The sequence below is a fragment of the Salmo trutta genome, chromosome 18 (genome assembly GCF_901001165.1).
Source record: "Salmo trutta chromosome 18, fSalTru1.1, whole genome shotgun sequence".
Lineage (NCBI taxonomy): Eukaryota > Metazoa > Chordata > Actinopteri > Salmoniformes > Salmonidae > Salmo > Salmo trutta.
The window spans coordinates 48,892,468-48,915,288 of NC_042974.1; the positions used below are offsets into that span (position 1 = coordinate 48,892,468).

Consider the following 22,821-nt stretch of genomic DNA (forward strand, 5'->3'; position numbering starts at 1 on the left):
GGAATGCTGCCTATGACCCCAAGAACACCATTCCCCACCGTCAAACATGGAGGTGGAAACATTATGCTTTGGGGGTGTTTTTCTGCTAAGGGGACAGGACAACTCACCGCATCAAAGGGACGATGGACGGGGCCATGTACCATCAAATCTTGGGTGAGAACCTCCTTCCCTCAGCCAGGGCATTGAAAATGGGTCATGTATGGGTATTCCAGCATGACAATGACCCAAAATACATGGCCAAGGCAACAAAGGAGTGGCTCAATAAGAAGCACATTAAGGTCCTGGAGTGGCCTAGCCAGTCTCCAGACCTTAATCCCATAGAAAATCTGTGGAGGGAGCTGAATGTTCGAGTTGCCAAACGTCAGCCTCGAAACCTTAATTATTTAGAGAAGATCTGTAAAGAGGAGTTGGACAAATCCCTCCTGAGATGTGTGCAAACCTGGTGGCCAACTACAAGAAACGTCTGACCTCTGTGATTGCCAACAAGGGTTTTGCCGCAAAGTACTAAGTCATGTTTTGCAGAGGGGTCAAATACTTATTTCCCTCATTAAAATGCAAATCAATTTATAACATTTTTGACATGCGTTTTTCAGGATTTTTTGTTGTTGTTATTCTGTCTCTCACTGTTCAAATAAACCTACCATTAAAATTATAGACCGATCATTTCTTTGTCAGTGGGCAAACATACAAATTCAGCAGGGGATCAAATACTTTTTTCCCTCCACTGTATAAGATATGAGGATAAAAATGTCCCCATTTCACCCCAAGACCTTGGTCTTTCTCCTAATATTGAAAAGAGTCTTGTAAGATATACTGGTCCTGAGAAATACACATGAGAGTAAAACGTGTGAAAACAACCCCAGTCTCCCCTACAAATGATTTATGTTCACTACACTACACCATTACAAACTCAATATGACATCTGAAAGCTGAAAGCTTACTTCCTTTGTGGCAAGCCCACATTTAGTTTTGTATTATGTAACAATCCTTTTGATTGATTCCGGGTTGATTTGATGATCCCCTTAAACATATGGATTATTTTTCTATGATTACCCAAGGCATGTGTTTCACATTTTCTTCTCAAAAAAGTGATTGATCAAATGAACACCAACTGCCCTTGAAATCTATGGGAAACATGACAAAATTTTACCAGATGGCTCATATGTTGTATGTTTAGTATGAGTATAGTATGTCACAACTTTATCATTCCCATATTCAAGTCTGCTGTAGCTGTACAGAATAACATGATGACAAAGTCAAACTATGGGGGTAGTACACGCTGTAATTGTAGGAAATATGTTTGGAATAAGTACAAGTAGCAGGTGAGTGCTGTAAATTACTTTGATTGCAAAGACATTGCAGCTGAATTGCCCAGATGTCCACGCTACATATACCTCCAATCTTGAGAAGGGATCAGAATCAGATCCTGAAAGAGCTGGTCTCCATGTCATTGTTTTTCAGGAAATGGTTCCAACAGGAGTCAAAATCCAGCTGATAGACATGCTCTCGGAAACAGGCCTGCCTGTGATCGAGGCCACCAGTTTTGTGTCTTCAAAGTGGGTACCGCAGGTAATAACTCTTCTTTGTGTGCCCAGAAAGTGTGCTGAGTGATTTTATTAGGCTCTTATTGTTCTCCCCAGGACTACGGAGGGGAAACCTGCTTCTCCATCATCCCAGTTATTCCTTAGACCCGGAGATGTTTTGGGGGGTAAATCCTTGAGATATAGGCCTATTCCAAAATATAAGACATCTCACCTCATGAAATAAACTACAGATGACTGTGTTATATTCATTATTTTTTTGTTGTATTGAGACATGATGGGGAACAGCTAGCTCTATTTCTATATGAGCTTCTGGTAAATATAAGTTTTACGTACTAGTCTCACTTGCCAGTTGCAGGGCGCTTCACCAGCAGCTATGGGAAAAGACTATACTTTGTTGATATGTTTTGTAAACATGCTTATGCTTTTGTCTGTTGTCCAGATGGCGGACCACACTGAAGTACTTCAAGCCATCCACAGATCTTCTCATGTTCGTTATCCAGTTCTGACACCCAACATGCACGGCTTTCAGGATGCTGTAAGCATTTCATTATTCATGCAAGAAATCACACTCTTCAAAATGAACAGATATCTCCCCAGGCTCCCCAGATACGACTACCGTTAATATATATAGTGCTACATCAAAGCTGAGTACACTTTATGCCTGAGATTAATGGAAATGTTTTACAGTGATTGTGTGTTGCATAATATTATATCTAAAGAATTGATATCTGTTGCAACTTCCTCCTGTCCTGTTGAAGGTTGCAGCTGGTGCTACTGAAGTGGCCGTGTTTGGGTCTGCATCTGAGACCTTCAGTAGGAAAAACATCAACTGCTCTATAGACGAGAGCATTCTGAGGTTCGAGGAAGTCATTTGCACTGCCAAACAACGACAGATTCCAGTCCGTGGGTTTGTATCACTCCTCACTTGCTTCTTCACCAGAGTAAAACGATTTGACTTTAACATCTTGCATTCATTCCATAGGCTCTATAGCTGATGTCAACCATGAACAATGCAAAATGCAATTTCTTAACTCAAATTACAATCAAGTTATTAGTGCAAGAGTTGATGTTGATGATAAACAAAATAGTTAGTTCAACATGTGTGTTCACTTCGCAGGTGTGTTGTGAAATAGTGTATGTTTACATTAACAATTTGAGACATTGAAAACACTACAGTTAAACGTTTCATAGGCCTATTGTTACTCTCTCTATTAGCAAAGGAACACAGCGTTAAATGACTCCAGAAATAATAGGTTAATAAGCGAAGTTCCAGATGTGCACTGCATCGCTCTATGTGTTACTACAACTACAAGTCCAGATGTACAGTACAGAACCGCTGACATGAAGCATGTTTCCATTCAGTGGTACAGTAGCACCCCTTTCACCCAAACAACTGCACATTGACATGGCAACGCGTCAGTTTGACACAGGCGTTCTGGCAAATGTGATTTAATGCCTGCTGTTGGAGATGGTTAGGGCAGCACTCCCTTCCCTGGAGTCCAGCTAGAACTTGCTGGAAATTCCGGTTGCAAACTGAAGTATCGTCTAACGACCGAGAGCCCAAGAGAAACATTTTCTACTTTTCACATGTTGTCCACTATTTCAAGCGGTGAACATTTCCTACACATATGGAATAGACATATAGTTTGACTTCATCCCCCTGCATCATTTCTCATTACTACTGTCAACAACATAAGGAACATATAACAAGATATTCAACACCAATTCGATATAAAATGTGAAGTCTATATTGCTCTGGCAGTTAGCGGCTAGTGAATCGAGAAAAAGGAGCTGTTCATTTTATGCTCTACCATAATTCTAATGACAGACAGAATAAATTATGAGTTTTTGACAAGAGAGAGATTACATTTTAGTACAATTCACTTTGTGACATTTGCCAAAGTTTACATGTTTATGACCCATGTATTAATATATGCCATGTGTGTTTATGACCCATGTATGTTTTCTTTTAGATATGTTTCTTGTGCACTAGGATGTCCATACGAGGGACCCATTGAATCCACTAAAGTTGCAGAGGTAAGACCCAATTTCTGCATTGCCTACTTTATATGTGTACATGTAATCTAAACAATGTCAAATCCCCATAAGGACCGATTTCCTTTTCTAGACGAAGAGATAACATTCAGATGTCTGTAATGCTGCAGCTATGAGCTCCTGTCTGTTTCTCCTGTATGTCCAAGGGACTTGTTTTTTGAAGTTGCTCTATTCTTGGCTATAGGTGGTGAAGAGGTTGTATGAACTGGGCTGCTACGAGGTGTCTCTGGGGGATACTATCGGCGTGGGCACCCCAGGCTCCATGGCCAAGATGTTACACAGCGTCATGAAGGAGGTACCCAGCAGCGCTCTGGCCGTTCACTGCCATGACACTTACGGCCAGGCCCTGGCCAACATCCTAATCGCACTGCAGGTAACCACTGACAGTAAGGCGCAATATGGTTTATGTCAATCATATTCTTTTTAGAGACCGGGAGGTGGGAGGTGGGGTTTAACTCAAATCTAGCAACATTTTTGAGAAACGCTGCATGGTAAGTAACAATGTGGCAATGTTACATTATCAAGTGGTCGGTCATAGATGGTATCATAAATGATTTTGTGTGCCAAACTTATGTGCTCAGTTTTATGTGAGAATTGAGGAAGCATTGTTTGCGTGACTGAAAATATATTCATAAATAGCAAAAACAAAGGTATATGTTACAATACGACATATGAAAATAGGAGAGGACACATCACTCAATTTGGAATTGGGAACATGATCTGGGAGTCCCCTACAAAGGAAAATAATACAAAAACTGCCCACCCCAAAAAATCCCAGAATCATAATGAACAAATGATAGGTCCACTGGGCTCTCTTATTACCAGCACCTACATTAAAGAGAATAAAAGAGTCTTTCAAGGATCATTAATAAAGCTTCATCCTTTCCTTAGACCACAAAATCTAATTAAGTTGTACAAAAGCTTCCTGTAATAGCCCTCTTTCTATGGTGTTTTTCACCACCTCTCTGGAGTGAACCTATAACTTGAGATTCAGTCGGGACATAAACTAGCGGTAATGTAGACATGGCTGTATCAGTTCTCTGGGGCACCCATTGTGCTCTGTCTCCCAGTTTGTCATCCTCGGCAGTGGAGGGATGCTCTTTGGGGGCTGGGTGGGTCAGCAGATGTGAGGGGGTCCACACAAAGGCTCACCTATTCGGTGTCTGTTTCACATGACAGTGCCCTGGCCTTGACAAAGGTACTGAGTGCGAGGGGGGAGACGGGCCAGCCCTGAGGGGCTCCCAACTCATCTGTCGCTTGGTTGTTGAACTATCTGACAATGCTGCATTTAAAGGGCACAGGGAAAATGATCCTTTCATTGGCCTGCTAAGAAACACATTGCAAATGGAGAATGTGAAAGAAACCCGTCCTGAGCAGCAACTATGTAACTGAGACAGGGAGGTTGCAGTGACAAGGGGAAATCTGTGATTGCTACATCCATTTGGGGATTTTTAAATTAATGATATATAGCTATTCATTCTTGAAGAATATAACTTATAACTTATAAATGCATAATGAGCTTAGTTCAATTAACTTACACAAAATATAAGCTTGTTTTACTAATTTATTTGTAAACAAAGTCATTGTAAACAAACACTCTATAGCCTCACTCTATAGCCTCACATGGTTAAAACTATCATTTTGATTTCATGGATGGTCAGCCCTTGCTTCCATAACTCCGTCTATGAATCTGAACATTTCCCCAGCCCCGTCCCTCAGCTATTTACCAAATCAGTGGCTTTGTTTTTGTTTAAACCGCAGATTTCTCCTTTAAGAAAATATATGACCATTTTCATTGCTGTGCTGCAATCCCTCTTACCCTAAGTAACCCAAAGTCTGCATAACTTTTAGCACTGATTCATGGCTTTACTTATGAATTTATCTACTTCCATGTTCAAAGAATTGTGCATGTTCACCAAACAGAATTCTGGTTTGTATTTAAAAATAGTGTTTACAACAGATCCTAATGTTGGGCGCATTTGACAACGGGTGAGAAGAACCAGAGGGTGGGTGAAATTCCTTTCTGTGGATCACATTGAAATTGATTTATCACAGCTGCCCCGTGACCACTGAAAATAATAACAGGCATGGATATTTAGACAACCATTTGTCCTCCTCCCATCTCAACAACCTCAGTGGAAATGAAAGATTTTATCGTAGATTTTTCATTACTGAGTGCCAGTTGTCCACACCACCAACTGGGAGAGAAATGAATTCCACCATCCCCTGTCAGAACCGTGTTACCTCTGCTTTTGTTCATGATAAAGACATTCCATGCTCTTTGTACCTTTTTTGGGGGAAGTTCTGGGGGCCTTTGTTACGAACCCACCTTTGGTGGGTCACACAATGAGAAAGTATGTACTTTATTTTTCAGACTTTGCTGGGAAATAGATTTGATCCGGCCCAACGTTTCCATGTAAACTGCAGCTGACTGCTGGGCTATTGATAGAACTCAGTGTAGCCAGACGCTCTTGGCTGAGAATTCAGACCTGTTCTTACGGATGTAGGATCTTGCTGAGAATTTTCCTGCACCGCAGGAAATGCGGATGAGCTTTGTGATTTACATAAATTCACTGAAAACCCACACTAACACATGGTTATATTAACAGTATTGCACTTTTCATGTAGACTACTTTTGGCCAGCTAATAGCCTAACCACCGATCAAGCAACGTTATGGACTAAACGTTCTGTTTCTGCAGGATTATTTTGCTTTGACAATATAGATCAAATTAAGATCCTACATCTGTACTCATGGTTAGCTCCTCTACACTAAGCAAAACAAGTCCTAGTCAAAGCTCATTGACAGGGCTTTAATCTTGTGACTCTCTAAATATTTAGTGGAAAGTATGGATGTTATTCTGATAATGGGTGTCTGTGAGTCAGTAAGGGACACTATTCCATCTTGTCCAATACATCTAAATACTCTAGATGAGTGTTTTACAAATGGTGACTTGAGAGCCCCACTAATGGGTTGTAGCTAATTCCTGCTGGTTAGTGGTTTTTGCCGGGGTCCTCGATAGAGATGTTTATGTTTACTTGTGGTTTACAAGAAACCTCCCAAATGGTCCCAGAACCAAAGTGTTTGGGAACCACTAGTGACAGAGACAAAGTTGTAATTAGAATGATAATGTTTCATAACCGTGGGCATGACAAATCAAACAGGCTGGTTGTCCAATAAAACCTATGGTTATGAGTTAACCCATACAATCCAGAGGACATTACATTTGAGCTGTGTAGGTGTAACATTGAGCGTCATGAAAGTGAAGTGAGATGGGTGTAAATACCTGTCAGTGGTAAACAACTCAGCCAATTTTCAACAAAGTGACTAAACATTTAGACAGGTCCATTCATGTGGTTTCATGGTTGATTACGAAAGCCTTACTCATTGGTCAAGGAGCAAAGACCCCTGGAATAATGAGTGTTAACATTTGGTGAATGTTAATGGCTCTTCAAACAAGAATTTGGAACAGTCTTGGCGATGTTCATAAGCATGTTAAGTGCTATAGCTAGCTAGCCAACAGCACGTCATATGACAATACTTTAACCTTACCCTAAAAATGGCTTGTGATCTGGCAACATTGCCAACATGACAGACTACAAGGAACTCCCATTTAATTGCCTGTTGAGGATATTAGCTTATTAGAATAGGCTTGTGGTGCAGGAGTCAGTGTGTGTGCCAGGTGACCACAATGAGGAAAGCCAGTAACTTGGTGGAAAATATTCCTCTCCGTGTGCGCTTGACATCAAGGGCTGGATTTAATCCGTATCACAGAAGTATCAAGGAAGATCCACTTAATAGCTCGATTTTGATTTAATGGCAATGTTCCCGCGTTCCCGGAGACTGCATTCACGCTAAACGCTGACTGCATTCATGCTAAACGCTGCATACAGTATGTCTGCTCAATCGGAAATGACCTTTATATTTTAATGCGGATCTTCCATGATACTTCCATTACGGATTGAATCCAGCCCCAAGACAACGTTCCCCTTTGCATGGTCTCTTTAGAGCACGAACACTCAAAGACATGGTGCCTTATTAAAGAGTAAAACACTATCAATGAATCAACCTTATGTTAACATGAAGTACTTGCTGCATCCCAAGGTGGAAAATGCATATTTTAATATTCTAAAAACCACACATATTAAAGTAAACTCTACAAACAACAAGGATAGATTGGCACAGGAAGTGGTTTAGCCCATGAGGCAAAATTTAGTATGAATTTAGTATGAATTACTCCTTCAGCTTACTGTACAAACCTTGGTAGTCAAATGCTTTGAGTGGTTTATAATGTAAGAGGTGCTTTCTTTAAGAGCGTGGTCTCTACTTGGCCAATGACCTCCATAGTCCAACAAGACAATAGACGGTTTTCATGCTTTAAGGTCTTCTGAGTAATCCATTTATGTTTTTGTCTACCTCCCTATTAGCCACAAATATCAAGGAAGAGGTTGTGGCTTTACAGTGGCAGGACTTATTTATTGCTGGAAAGGGCTGCCCCAGGTTAGAAATGTGTCAGCCTTGCAAGCTACCATTGAATACAATCTCCTTCAGTTCCACAGTTTATGTAGAGAAATGTCAAGGCTGAGTTGGCGAAACCTTGCTGCCTCAAACCCTTCAATGAACATACCCTTTCTGCCCCAACTGACGCACGGCCACACTTAAAACAAACAATACTGGGTAAGAGTGTTGCCATCTCTCAAGTTGTTCACTTACAGTATATAAGCCGCCTTCCGTAATCCCATATCATGTGATGTGAACAGCCAGAGCACACTATAAAGTTTATTTTGTCAGGAATGCATTGTTTTTATACCTCCACGGCTCACTGAATGTGGCTCTTTAACAGCCAGTCCACATCTGGTTTCTGAGCTGTGAGAGGCTAATTGAATGCTGGCAATTTGGACCTTCTGACCACCAGTCCCTGTGCGTATTTCGTCCCATATAGCAGCAAGAATCAGACATACTGTCGAAAGGGATTGCTGTGCTCTTGGTGTGCCCTGGTCCACCGGAGACCATCTGGCACTCTCGCAGTTAGCGGCAGAATGCGAGAGGTTTGGCACGGTAAATTACAACTCTGTGTTTACACAACAAAAAAGTCTGCCCAGTACAATATCCTGCCCTGGAGTTAACTAAGGTCTGGAAATCTCTTGCGCAGTGCACACCGGAGTGGATCACTTCAGCCAACACAAACAGCAATTACAGGCGGCTGAGACAGCCCCTGGATAAAATAGACCCTTTTCTCTGAGAAAAGGCACCAATTAGGACTGTTATTCAGAGAACAAACGGTGCTTCCATTATTGTTGTTTGTTTGGGTCTGTCCCCCAAGGACAGAAGTCCTTCATGGTTTCAGTCTGATGTGTCCCCGTGCCACAGCGGGGTCAGTGGGAGGATAAGCGCGTTAATTTTGTCTCATCATGGGATCCTCTGACATCTGGCTCTGCCAAGGAAGCAGGAAAACGTCTTTAATATTCTCCTGACGGTCACTGTTATGTGGAAAACCTTGCGGATATCTTAATCTGCGATGCTTCTGAAAAATAGATGCTTGGCTTCATAGTTTGTCCCGATGAAGACCCAAGGTTCCGATGCTGTTGTAAATAACCTGATAGCTTTGAGGCCTGAGGTCCTCAGAGGCATATCATATAGTCGTTTTCCCCCATCCTGAATGTAACAAGTGAAGCTGTGTAGGCAGGACTACAACGTTTTTATCACGTGGCTGTTGATAACTGTATAAAACTCAGGTTCTCTATTGGAGCATATAAATCATGTTTAAAAGCCAACATAAAAACAACAGCATATCCTGTGATATGAGAATAAACATCTGGTAAAACTGCTCTATGGTTCATAATGTCTTAATGAAACGTAAAGGTATTCGACAAGAATAATTAAACTTATCTACCAGACTGAAGATATTTTTATGACATCAACATTTTGGACGAAGCAAGCTCATGATCTTTTTCTGAAAGGCAGGGTTAACATTTAATGGAAGACGAATTAGCAATGTGGGCTGAAGGCAAATCCCACTGGTCACACCACGTCATTTAAATGTGGAAATTGGGGTAATATTTGGTTGAGCCATTGGTCAGCCAGAAGTTTGTTGAATTCCCAATGTGTTATCACAATTCTTTCAACCATCTAAAAGCATAGCCAAATTGCAATGAAAAACAATATCTGATTTTTGGTTTCGTTGTCATCTAAATGTGTTATCACTGTGCTTTCAACTATTTTAAAGCAAAACAAAGTTCAAATGGGAATACAATGTCAGATATTTTGTATTTACAGTATGCAACAATGTAATGTGTTATCACTGTGCTTCATCTAATAGCACAATCAAATAAATGACCTGGATTGAAGATGAGATTATATCAAAAGTAGCCTACATATAGTGCAATTGGTCAATGCTGTTCGAGATTCTGCACACAATGTTATAGCAATTGTAAAGATCTCCACAGACCTGCGACCTTTGCATGCTATCTTGAACATGCACTATGATTACGTAAGACATTTATAGTTACAGTAGGCTAACTTCAAAATGTGGCCATAGATGTTACTCACTTTAAGGTTGAATAAATACGGTTGGCAACGTAACCAAATATCAACATTTCTAATGCTTGGATATTTTCATCTGGGTCACTGGCATAATCCTATTCTATAACTTGTATTTTTGGTTTAGCTCGAGAGGTGAATCCAACATATGCTTTGTTAACTTGTTGACAACTCAATAGACTATTTACTGTATTGCAAAAGTTATATTGAATTGTGTTTAGTTGTCAACACAACCAAGTATCAACATTTGAAGGAGGTATTTATTTTGTGCCACTGACAAGTCTGGCTTTAATTCCAGTTTGTCTACAAATTAAGAATTGAAATGTTGGATTCATGTCACCATCTCAACCAATAATAAAAGGCAAAGAATGGGCTAAATCAAATCAAACGTTATTTAATGTCCATTTAAAATTTGATCACATTTTATTTTGTCCTATTGTTTAACTTTGATTTTTGGTGAGATGGATATGTGAATCCAACATATCAATTATTAATTTGTAGACAAACTGGAATTAAAGCCAGACTAAGTAAGTGGCACAGATGGAACTATCCAAACAGAAATTGTGATATTTGTTTGCATTGACAACCAAACACAATTCAATATCCAGTATGTCTACAAATGAATAATTAATATGTTGGATTCATGTATCCAGCTCAACCAAAAAAACTAAGTTAATTTTGTCTGTAATGTATTTTTCGTTATATGTCGGACCCCGGTAAGACTAGCTGTCACCATTGGCGTCGGCTAATGGGGATCCTAATAAATCAAATCCATCTCAACCAAAAATCTAAGTTAAAGAATAGGACTAAATCTTATCTAATCAAACTTTAAATGTACAAAAAATAAGTTTGATTTGATTTAGTCCTATTCTTTAACTTAGATTTTTGGTTGAGATGGATTTGATTTATTAGGATCCCCATTAGCCGACGCCAATGGCGACAGCTAGTCTTACCAGGGTCCGACATATAACGAAAAATACATTACAGACAAAACACTTTACAATTGACATACATTTAAAATCATGAACATGTAGTGTATGTGTGTATGCATCTATCAGTTACACATACTTGTCAGTACATACAAACAACAAGTAGGTCACATGGGGCAGTAATGGTTGCTGGGGGAAAGGCTGTCGTCTTATCGGCTCTGAACCAACCATGCTATTTTGTTTGTTTTTCGCATTGTTCGTAACTTGTTTTGTACATAATGTTGCTGCTACCATCTCTTATGACCGAAAAGAGCTTCTGGACATCAGAACTGTGATTACTCACCTCAAACTGTTGGACGGGAAGGATATAATACAGACACCCGACCAGGCCCAGACTTCGCGGAAAGAAATCAGGGTGCCTTGTGAGGATCAGGCTAATCTGCCCATGCCTTCCATCCTGCTAGCTTACGTTCAATCGCTGGAAAATAAATGGGACGAACTGAAAGCACGTTTATCCTACCAACGGGACATTAAAAACTGTAATATCTTACGTTTCACCGAGTCGTGGCTGAACTATGACATTAAGAACATACAGCTGGCGGGTTATACACTCTATCGGCAGGACAGAACAGCAGCCTATGGTTAGACATGGGGCGGGGGCCTATGCATTTATGTAAGCAACAGCTGGTGCATGATATCTAAGGAAGTCTCAAGGTTCTGCTCGCCTGATGTAGAGTATCTCATGATAAGCTGTAAACCACACTATCTACCTAGAGAGTTTTCATCTGTATTTTTCGTAGCTGTCTACGTCTACGTACCACCACAGACTGATGCTGGCACTAAAACCTCACTCAAGGAGCTGTTTACCGCCATAAGCAAACAGAAAAACGCTCATTCAGAGGCAGCGCTCCTAGTGGCCTTGGACTTCAATTTACCTCATTTCTATCAGCGTGTTAAATGGGCAACCAGAGGGGAAAAAAATCTAGACAACCTTTACTCCACATACAGAAACGCGTACACAGCTCTCCCTCGCCCTCCTTTTGGCAAATCTGACCTTAATTCTATCCTCCTGATTACTGCTTACAAGTAAAAATTAAAGCAGGAAGCACCAGTCTATAAAAAAGTGGTCAGATGAAGCAGATGCTAAATTACAGAACTGTTCTGCTAGCATAGACTGGAATATGTTCCAGGATTCTTACTAATGCATTGAGGAGTATACCACATCAGTCATGGCTTTATCAATCGTCCCCACAGTGACTGTAAATACATACCCCAACCAGAAGCCATGGATTACAGGCAACATTCGCACTGAGCTAAAGGGTAGAGCTGCCGCTTTCAAGGAGTGGGACTCTAACCCGGAAGCTTATAAGAAATCATGCTATGCCCTCCGATGAACCATCAAACAGGCAAAGCATCAATACAGTACTAAGATCGAATCGTACTGCACCAGCGCCGATGCTCGTTGGATGTGGCAGGGCCTACAAACTATTAAAGACTACAAAGGGAAGCACAGCCGAGAGCTGCCCAGTAACACAAGCCTACCGGACAAGCTAAATAACTTCTATGCTTGCTTCGAGGCATGTAGTACTGAAACATGCATGAGAGCATCAGCTGTTCCGGACGACTGTGTGATCACGCTCTCCGCAGCCGATGTGAGTAAGATTACCAGGACGTGCACTCCGAGCATGCGCTGACCAACTGGCAAGTGTCTTCACTGACATTTACAACCTCTCCCTGTCTGAGTCTGTAATACCAACTTGTTTCAAGCAGACCACCATAGTCCCTGTGCCCAAGAACACTAAGGTAACCTGTTTAAATGACTACCGAACAGTAGAACTCACGTCTGTAGCCATGAAATGCTTTGAAAGGCTGGTCATGGCTCACATCAACACCATTATTCCAGAAACCCTAGACCCACTCCAATTTGCATACTGCATCAACAGATCCACAGATTTACAATTACATTTAAGTCATTTAGCAGACGCTCTTATCCAGAGCAACTTACAAACAGATGACACAATCTCTATTGCACTCCACTCTGCCCTTTCACACCTGGACAAAAGGAACACCTATTTGAGAATGCTATTCATTGACTACAGCTCAGCGTTCAACACCATAGTGCCCTCAAAGCTCATCACTAAGCTAAGGACTCTGGGACTAAACACCTCCCTCTGCAACTGGATCCTGGACTTCCTGACGGGCCGCCCCCTGGTGGTAAGGGTAGGTAACAACACTTCCACCACGCTGATCGTCAACATGGGAGCCCCTCAGGGGTGCGTGCTCAGTCCCCTCCTGTACTCCCTGTTCATTCATGACTGCACGGCCAGGCACGACTCCAACACCATAAATTTGCTGATGACAGTGGTAGGCCTGATCACCGACAACGATGAGACAGCCTATAGGGAGGAGGACAGAGACCTGACCGTGTGATGCAAGGACAACAACCTCTCCCTCAACGTGATCAAGACAAAGGAGATGCTTGTAGACTAAAGGAAAAGGAGGTCTGAGCATGCCCCCATTCTCATCGACGGGGCTGTAGTGGAGCAGGTTGAGAGCTTCAAGTTCCTTGGCGTCCACATCACCAACAAACTAACATGGTCCAAGCACACCAAGACAGTCGTGTAGAGGGCACAACAAAACCTATTCCCCCTCAGGAGACTCAAAAGATTTGGCATGGGTCCTCAGATTCTCAAAAGGTTCTACAGCTGCACCATCGAGAGCATCCTGACCGGTTGCGTCACTGCCTGGTATGACAACTGCTCGGCCTCCGACTACAAGGCACTACAGAGAGTAGTGCGTACGGCCCAGTACATCACCGGGGCCAAGCTTCCTGCCATCCAGGACCTCTATACCAGGCAGTGTCAAAATTGTCAAAGACTCCAGCCACCCTAGTCATAGACTGTTCTCACTGTTACCGCATGGCAAGCGGTACCGGAGCGCCAAGTCTAGGTCCAAGAGGCTCCTAAATAGCTTCTACCCCCAAGCCATAAGACTCCTGAACAGCTAATCAAATGGCTACCCAGACTATTTGCATTGCCCCCCCCCCTCTCTTCTACGCTGTTGCTACTCTCTGTAATTATCTATGCATAGTCACTTTAATAACTCTACCTACATGTACATATTACCTCAATTACCTTGACACCGGTGCCCCCGCACATTGACTCTGTACCGGTACCCCCTGTATATAGCCCCGCTTTTGTTATTTAATGCTGTTCTTTAATAATTTGTTATTCTTATCTCTTACTTTTTTAGGTATTTTCGTAAAACTGCATTGTTGGTTAATGGCTTGTAAGTAAGCATTTCACTGTAAGGTCTACACCTGTTGTATTTGCCACATGTGACAAATACAATTTGATTTGATTTGAAATGGGGGAGAGGCGTTGTGCCATGAGGTGTTGCTTTATTCGTATCTGTAACGGCTTGGTGATCGTGGAGGAGACCCCCAGCCGCTCCATAAACGCTTTCCAGACCCTGGATGTGAACTGGGAACCTCGATCAGAGACAATGTCCTCCGGCACCCCGTAGTGCCGGAAGACGTGGGTAAATAGGGCCTCCGCAGTCTGCAGGGCCGTAGGGAGACCGGGCAATGGGAGGAGACGGCAGGACTTAGAGAACCGATCCACAACCACCAGAATCGCCGTGTTCCCCTGAGAGGGGGGAAGATCTGTCAGGAAGTCGATGGACAGGTGCGACCATGGTCGTTGTGGAACGGGGAGGGGCTGTAACTTCCCTCTTGGTAGATGCCTAGGAGCCTTACTCTGGGCACACACCGAACAGGAAGAGACATAGGACCTCACGTCCCTAGCTAAGGTGGGCTACCAGTACTTCCCCCTTAGACTCCGCACTGTCCTCGCCTCACCAGGATGACCCGCAGTGGGTAGCGTGTGCGCCCACCGAATCAAACGATCACGAACACCGAGCGGCACATACATGCGCCCCAAGGGCACCTGCGCAGGTTCTAACACCAATGCCCGCTCGATGTCCGCGTCCACCTCCCATACCACAGGTGCCACCAGCCTAGACGCTGGAATGATGGGAGTTGGCCAATTACGCACGGCCTTAACGCGGTCACACTCCATCACCACCCCCGTGGTGGAAATGCGATAACCCAGAAAGGAGACGGCTCGTTTGGAAAACTCACACTTCTCAGCCTTAACGTATAGGTCATGCTCCAGCAGTCTATCAAGCACCTTGCGCACCAGGGACACATGCGCGGAGCGGGTGGCGGAATATATCAGAATGTCATCGATATAGACTATCACGCCCTGCCCATGCAGGTCCCTGAGAATCTCGTCAACAAAGGATTGAAAGACGGCTGGAGCATTTTTCAACCCATACGGCATGACGAGGTACTCATAATGGCCTGATGTGGTACTAAAGGCGGTTTTCCACTCGTCTCCCTTCTTGATACGCACCAGATTATACGCGCTCCTGAGATCCAGTTTTGTGAAGAACTGTGCTCCGTGAAATGATTCCACCGCCGTAGCGATGAGAGGTAGTGGGTAACTAAACCCCACCGTAATAGCGTTTAGACCTCGGTAATCAATGCACGGACGCAGACCTCCCTCCTTTTTCTTCACAAAAAAGAAACTCGAGGAAGCGGGTGAGATGGAGGGCCGAATGTACCCCTGTCCCAGGGATTCCGTGACATATGTCTCCATAGCCGCAATCTCCTCCTGTGACAAGGGGTACACGTGACTCCTGGGAAGCGCAGCGTCAACCTGGAGATCTATCGCACAATCCCCCTGTCGATGAGGTGGTAATTTAGTCGCCCTCTTTTTACAAAAAGCGATCGCCAAATCGGCGTGTTCAGGGGGAATGCGCACGGTGGACACCTGGTCTGGACTCTCCACCGACGTGGCACCTATGGAAACTCCTAGACACCTACCTGAACACTCCTCTGACCACCCCTGGAGAACCCCCTGTTTCCACGAAATACGGGGATTGTGACCAGCCAGCCAGGGGATCCCCAGCACCACCGGAAACGCAGGCGAATCAATAAGGAAAAAACTAATGCGTTCCTTATGATTCCCCTGCGTTACCATGTCCAGTGGCACCGTAGACTCCCTGACTAACCCTGACCCTAATGGCCGGCTATCTAGGGAGTGCACAGGGAAAGGGGAATCTATCGGCACCCGCAGAATGCCCAGCTTAATGGCAAGTCCACGGTCCATAAAATTCCCAGCTGCGCCTGAATCGACCAGCGCCCTATGCTGGGAAGAGGGAAAAAAATTAGTAAACAAAACAGGTAAAAACACGTGACCAACAGGGGGTTCTGGGTGAATCTGGTGCTGACTCACCTGAGGTGACCGAGAAGTGTTCTGCCTGCCCTCTCGACTCCCAGACTGGCTCCTCCAGCACCGGTCGGCCGTGTGTCCTCTCCGACCACAGCTGGTGCAGGAGGAGCCACTTCCTCCGGTGCCCCTTTGCACGGCCCCCCCACCTCCATAGGGGTAGGGGCGGGGGTGCACGGGGGTGGAACGGGCAGGACCCTCTCCGAACGCCCGCGGGCAGCCAGCAAATTGTCCAGTCGTATGGACATATCTATGAGCTCGTCCAGGGACAGAGCTGTGTCCCGACAGGCCAGCTCCCTGCGGACGTCCGCCCGGAGACTGCAGCGGTAGTGGTCTATGAGGGCCCTGTCGTTCCACCCCGCCCCAGCAGCCAAGGTCCTGAACTCCAGCGCGAAGTCCTGGGCACTCCTCGTTTCCTGCCTGAGGTGGAACAGCCGTTCACCCGCCGCTCTTCCTTCCGTAGGGTGGTCGAACACGGCCCGAAAGCGGCGGGTGAACTCTGGGTAGTGGTCCCTCGCCGAGTCTGGACCGTTCCAGACCGCATTAGCCCACTCCAGAGCTCGGCCCGTCAGGCAGGAAACGAGGGCACTCACGCTCTCCTCCCCCGTGGGAGCAGGTCTGACGGTGGCCAGGTACAGCTCAAGCTGGAGCAAAAATCCCTGGCACCCAGCCGCCGCCCCATCGTACTCCCTCAGGAGCGCCAAACGAAGTGCGCCAGAGCCAGACGTCATGGGGGGCGAAGATGGCTGTATCGGGGGAGGTGGAGGTGGAGAGAGGATACCACTTCTCTCCCATCGGTCCATCCTCTCCATCATCTGGTCCATTGCCGATCCGATGCGATGGAGGACTGTCGTGTGGTGGAGTACGCGTTCCTCCATCGAGGGCAGAGGAGTGGCCGCTGCTCCCGCTGATTCCATGCCTTTTCTTATGGTGCGGGATTCTGTAACGGCTTGGTGATCGTGGAGGAGGAATGAGGCGCAGGAAGCAGCGAACACAGGGTAGTGGTGTTTTTAATATATACACTCACACAAAAAACAAAGGTTCCCACACATAGGGGAGAAAATACATACGGCGTCAAAACAACGTCGACACGAACATTAGCCGTCTATCAAATAAACAATCATTAATCCCGCACGAACAGGAGCGGGCCAGCTAAACTAAATAGCCCTTCTAATGGCTAATTGACCACAGGTGTCACAAAATAAAAAAAGGGAAAAGCAAAAGGGAATCGGTGGCAGCTAATAGGCCGGTGACGACAACCGCCGAGCGCCACCCGAGCAGGAGGGGGCGCCACCGTCGGTGGGAATCGTGACAGTATCTTGAAACCAGGCTTGCTGTTCACTTGCACTATATAAGATGGAAGGGAGTTCCATGCACTCATGGCTCTGTATAATACTGTATGCTTCCTTGAATTTGTTCTGAACCTGGAGACTGTGAAAAGACCCCTGGTGGCATGTCTGGTGGGGTAAGTGTGTGTGTCAGTGTTGTATGTACGTTGACTGTGCAAACAATTTTGAATTTCCAACACATTAATGTTTCTTATAAAAACAGGAAGTGACGCAGTCAGTCTTTCCTCAACTCTTAGCCAAGAGAGACTGGCATGCATTGTATTAATATTATCCCTCTGATTACAATGAAGAGCAAGACGTGCCGCTCTGTTGGAGATGGAGACGTGAATCCAACATATTAATGATTAACTTGAAGATTAAATGTGAAATCAACCAAAGTTTGAAACCTTAGGCCTATATATATTGTCTATTTTTAGTTGAACCCTGGGTTGAGTTGAAACAATAGCTGTTGATTACTTTTTAAATGCTATATAGGCCTAATTAGTATAATTGATTATATATGACTTATAAAGTATGGTTACATTTAATTTGCATTGTTAAACCTACCGTTTGGAATGACTTCGATAGCAACAGTGAATATATTTAGTTATTGAGAGATCTCTCAATAACCATTCTCACGATAGCACATTGGTAGTAGTCATTGACAAATATCAAAGCTAACTTGGGCTGTGTTAAATCTTTGGATGGGAGACCAAATTAATAGCTGTAGATATATCAACTCTACAGTAGGAAGTGCTGCCAAGCCTATTGTTTTTTCTGATAGTGGATGTAACTTTGGAGATCTGATGTTGTTTCAAAGGTATTAATTCAAAGGTACTAATTCAAACAAGGTTTGTCTATGTTGAACATTGGTTACAATGATGACATAATCCTGTGGTTGAAATTTCACCCTCAATACATTTTTCAAATCCAATGTATTTTCCATGTAGATTCCATGTCACAATTCATTGATAAATTAAGCTGAAGCAACATTGATTCAATTATTTTGTAGTCTTCATAACTTGGAAATGAATAACTGTCACTCTCAGCTCTACTTAGGCCTACTGTCTCCTTTGCTTATGTTTGAAGGGACAACATGTCGCTATGCCTTTTTGTGCTCTTTATACGGATTCTTCACCCCAGGACCATATGAGTGTAACGGCTGTTGCAAAGAGAGGACCAAGGTGCAGTGTGGTACGTGTTCATGATGGTATTTATTTTATCTGAACACTGAATCAAACACAAAGTGGAACAAAACGCACAGCTCTGTCAGGTGAAAAACACAAGACAGAAAATAACTACCCATAAAAACCCTGTGGGAAAAGGCTACCTAAGTATGGCTCCCAATCAGAGACAACGATAGACAGCTGTCCCTGATTGAGAGCCATACCCGGCCAAAACAAAGAAATACACAAAACATAGAAAACGGAACATAGAATGCCCACCCTAGTCACACCCTGGCCTAACCAAAATAGAGAACAAAAACCTCTCTATGGCCAGGTCCTGACAATGAGGGGGATGTTTTGGGAACGTTTTACAACGATAAAGCTTTTTTTCCCCTGCAACATCAAAGTTCAACCATAAAACAGTAAGCCTATCCCTTGCTAAGCAAAATTTTCTGGCTGTTTGGTACCGTGGTCCAACAAAAGCGCAGACATGCAGGGGAACAACCCACAACGCATCATTAATTCTCATATGGAGGCCAGACACTTGGTAGCCAGGCTGTAAAAAGCATTTCCCCACAGAAAGTTGAACTCTCTATGACAATTACTTTTATTGTGGACGTTGCATGAACAAAATTGAAGTCTGAGACGTTAAACAAAACAAGAAATACATTTTAGAATTGATTATTTTTACATATGGGTGTGCTCTATTTATTCAGGACATGGAAAAGACTAAGACATTGTATTCAAGGACATCAGAGGGTGTCAGTGAAATTGAGTTATAGCCTTGAATTTAAACAACCCCTTTTTCAAAGCTTAGTAACACACACCTTTGGAATTACCCATTTAGAAATGTACCATAGGGAGAAGGCTAATTATCCAGTGAATGGATTGTAACAAGAGTAGTGTGGTTACAATCGAGTAACACTTGATCTATATGGAGATCGCTGTGCCTAGTAACAAAAATGTATGTACACAAATGTATATTTTGTGAGGTGTGCAGAAAAAAAGAGGTGGTGCAGAAAAACACAAGCTACCATGAGGATCAGAAAACATGACACAACAATACGGAACTTTGTGCATTTACAAAGTCTGCTATTACCAAAAACATGCCGCAAATGATGTGCCACTGCATTAGTATGACAAAGAGGATGAGTAAGCTGAACTGTGGGGGGACACTAGGCTGTTGCGCCCGCTCATCTCAAAGAAATGAAGACCACATTTCTCCTAACTGCCCATAAATAAACCCACAACCCTGGCAGGGCACAGTATACCAACACATTACAATACAGGAGAACAGGGGACATTGTTCTGCATGGGATTTTACCTTCTGCTTGCCCTGTGCGTGTGGTTGCTGAATGTCTCTCCTGTGTGTATGTGTCTACCTCAGATGGGGATTTGTACAGTGGACTCGTCTGTAGCAGGTCTGGGAGGGTGCCCATATGCCCAGGGTGCCTCTGGCAACGTGTCAACAGAAGATGTTCTCTATATGCTCCATGGGATGGGCATTAAAACCGTGAGTGTTCCTTCACATAACTTGAAAATAGCCATTGGAAACGGCTTTGCAATCCCTAGTGAAACCCCCCACCCCCTTCATCTGAGAAAGCTTCATTCATAGGATAGATTTCTTGTTAAAATGTATTGTGCATAAAGTGGTTTCTGTATAACCTTCATTTGTATGTGTAGGCCTCCTGTTTCCATTTCCACAACTGTTTCTTTTGCAATTGCTCCCCCTGCTGGCAGGGTGCCATTCTTTCTTCTTTGAACCCTTGTTTCTGTCATTCCAGGGAGTGGATCTCTCTAAAGTAATCGAGGCAGGTGACTTCATCTGCAAAGCCTTAAACCGCAAGACCAACTCCAAGGTAGCCCAAGCAAGAGGCGATTACTCTGTGCATTGCCGCATGAAGAAGATAAATACTTGACACCTTATCCTTTTGAACATTGTTCCTTTTCATGCTGCATATAGATAGCAAATTATACAATACAACGTGCACTATACTTCATTTTTTGGACAAAAATGTATAGCCATTTAGCAGAGGCACTTTATTAAAGCGTTGCTGGATAAGGCCTACTTAAATTCAAGAAATAACTAAACTTTTTAAACCAAATAACTGTATAGTCTGTCTGATAGGAGGTAAAAGAGATGACTCCTCACTAAGTTGTGAAAGTTATTCATGATGTTGATGTTTGGGGTCTCGTCCCATTCATTTCCAGCTCAATGTGGTTACAATTAGACAAGGGGACCTGAGAGGGTTAAGGGAGTCCTGCTGGGTTTAAAACCAGTGTGGGTCGATCATTATCTCCCTCAAAATGTATTTTCATTTCCTAAGTCGCTTGCTCTGTCAAGATGGAAGTATGTCTGCCTCCACATGTGAAATATGTATTTGTTTTCTCTCTCTTCATCCTTCTCACCAGTGCATGACCCCATTCCATAAGTTGGATAAGGTCATTCATTAATTTTATTTTGTAGAGTTAAATGGACAGTAGTCGGAAGCTTTATGTTGAACTATTGTATTTGCAATAGTCAGAAGGGACAAATGTATTTTAGCTGGTGAAGCATCTCATCCTCCACTTTTGATAGAAGTAGGCCTGGCAATATCTATAAGAACACTGAACAATATCAAATATTGGTAAATTAAATCCCAACATGAACTTTGTTGTAGAACAAAGCATTTAACCTCCCTTCCACTAGACAGTCCTCCTTTTTAAACACCTTACTCTTGCAGATAAGTTGAGCAAATGTCAATATCCATGAGTAAAGTATTTTATTAATTTGCTTTTTAATAGTAATGAATGTACTGTAGTATTATGTATTGTGTGAGTATTATGTATTATGTTGCAAAGTGCTATAATAATAAGTAGTATATTGAATGTACGTAGTGCCTTTATTCTATGGGTTCAAGAAAGGTGGCATATATATTATATATTAAATGAAGAGTTAATAGCTAATAGCTAATAATTAGTTAGAAAGGTCATTTTGTTTTTGCAAACCAAGGTAACATACATAATGGTTTCCCTTTATATTGTACTTGGATTGGAGAAAATATCAACAGAAATACACTGAAGAGTGTTATGGTAAACCATGGTGAATCCAACATGTTTCTTACATGAAGATAATAAAGGTTGATTAAACAAAGTTGTTTACAGAGCAAGTTTTCTGTAGATTTCAGATCACACATGACCTTCTTAACTCTCAGTGTTTGCCTAAAGTGCTGCCTGCATACTGGCCCCTTCAGCCCAACCTTTCCCCAACATGAAAGCATTGTTATTGTAATTTTGCGACAATATAGTATTACTTTAATGATTATTTTACTTGAGATAAATCCAAACATTTATTACCCTTTACATATGTTCCTGTAAGGGTATCTCCTTGATCACAGGATAAAACATACAATCATCGTTTAATACGCTTTACCAAAATATTTTATGAATGTTAGAATACAACGTTTTTTCCCCATTGCTTAAAAGGGGCTTAAGGAGGCACATCATACATTTTGTAGACATCTGGATTAAGGTGTTGTGGTTCAATGAAAAGGGGGACATGACAAAGCAATGCATCTTATCAGACATGAGACAGGGCAAAGACATGACCTTAAACATAAACATCTGCTACATACCAACATCAACCTAATTATGCAATTCTCGAACACAGTCTGTATACATGTAGCCAGCTAGCATATTGCAAATATAATTAACTAATGGTAATACATTACACGTATTGTATAATACAACAAATATCTTGTTGTATTTGCTCCCTTGGGAAAATGGGAAGGTTATTTGTTTATTCTACACTGCTACTTACAAGGTTTTTAAAAAAATTGAAAGACGAAACATAACACTTTATTTATCTTTGAAATAAGTAGCAATGCAAGCTACAAGGTACTTGTTATTTCATAAAATACCAGGTAAAAAAACAGCTGAAACAGGGCTGTAAGGATTTTCAATTATTTTTATTATAAATAGGCTGAA

The 22,821-nt window shown here is 42.9% G+C and overlaps 1 protein-coding gene across 3 annotated transcripts in view; it reads left to right on the plus strand.

Moving 5' to 3' along the window:
• Positions 1 to 21,988, plus strand: part of LOC115153431 (3-hydroxymethyl-3-methylglutaryl-CoA lyase, cytoplasmic-like) — a 32,698-nt gene extending 10,710 nt beyond the window's left edge. For 2 of the 3 annotated variants that reach the window (XM_029698871.1, XM_029698869.1), the window contains 8 exons: positions 1,462 to 1,569; positions 1,984 to 2,079; positions 2,303 to 2,451; positions 3,518 to 3,581; positions 3,784 to 3,972; positions 18,779 to 18,883; positions 20,243 to 20,368; positions 20,640 to 21,988. In XM_029698871.1, the coding sequence (XP_029554731.1) occupies positions 1,465 to 1,569; positions 1,984 to 2,079; positions 2,303 to 2,451; positions 3,518 to 3,581; positions 3,784 to 3,972; positions 18,779 to 18,883; positions 20,243 to 20,368; positions 20,640 to 20,774 (969 nt within the window). In that variant the 5' untranslated portion in view covers positions 1,462 to 1,464 and the 3' untranslated portion in view covers positions 20,775 to 21,988. The remainder of the gene's footprint in view (positions 1 to 1,461; positions 1,570 to 1,983; positions 2,080 to 2,302; positions 2,452 to 3,517; positions 3,582 to 3,783; positions 3,973 to 18,778; positions 18,884 to 20,242; positions 20,369 to 20,639) is intronic. The other variant, XM_029698870.1, reaches the window with a different exon arrangement.
• The last annotated feature ends 833 nt before the right edge of the window (positions 21,989 to 22,821 follow it).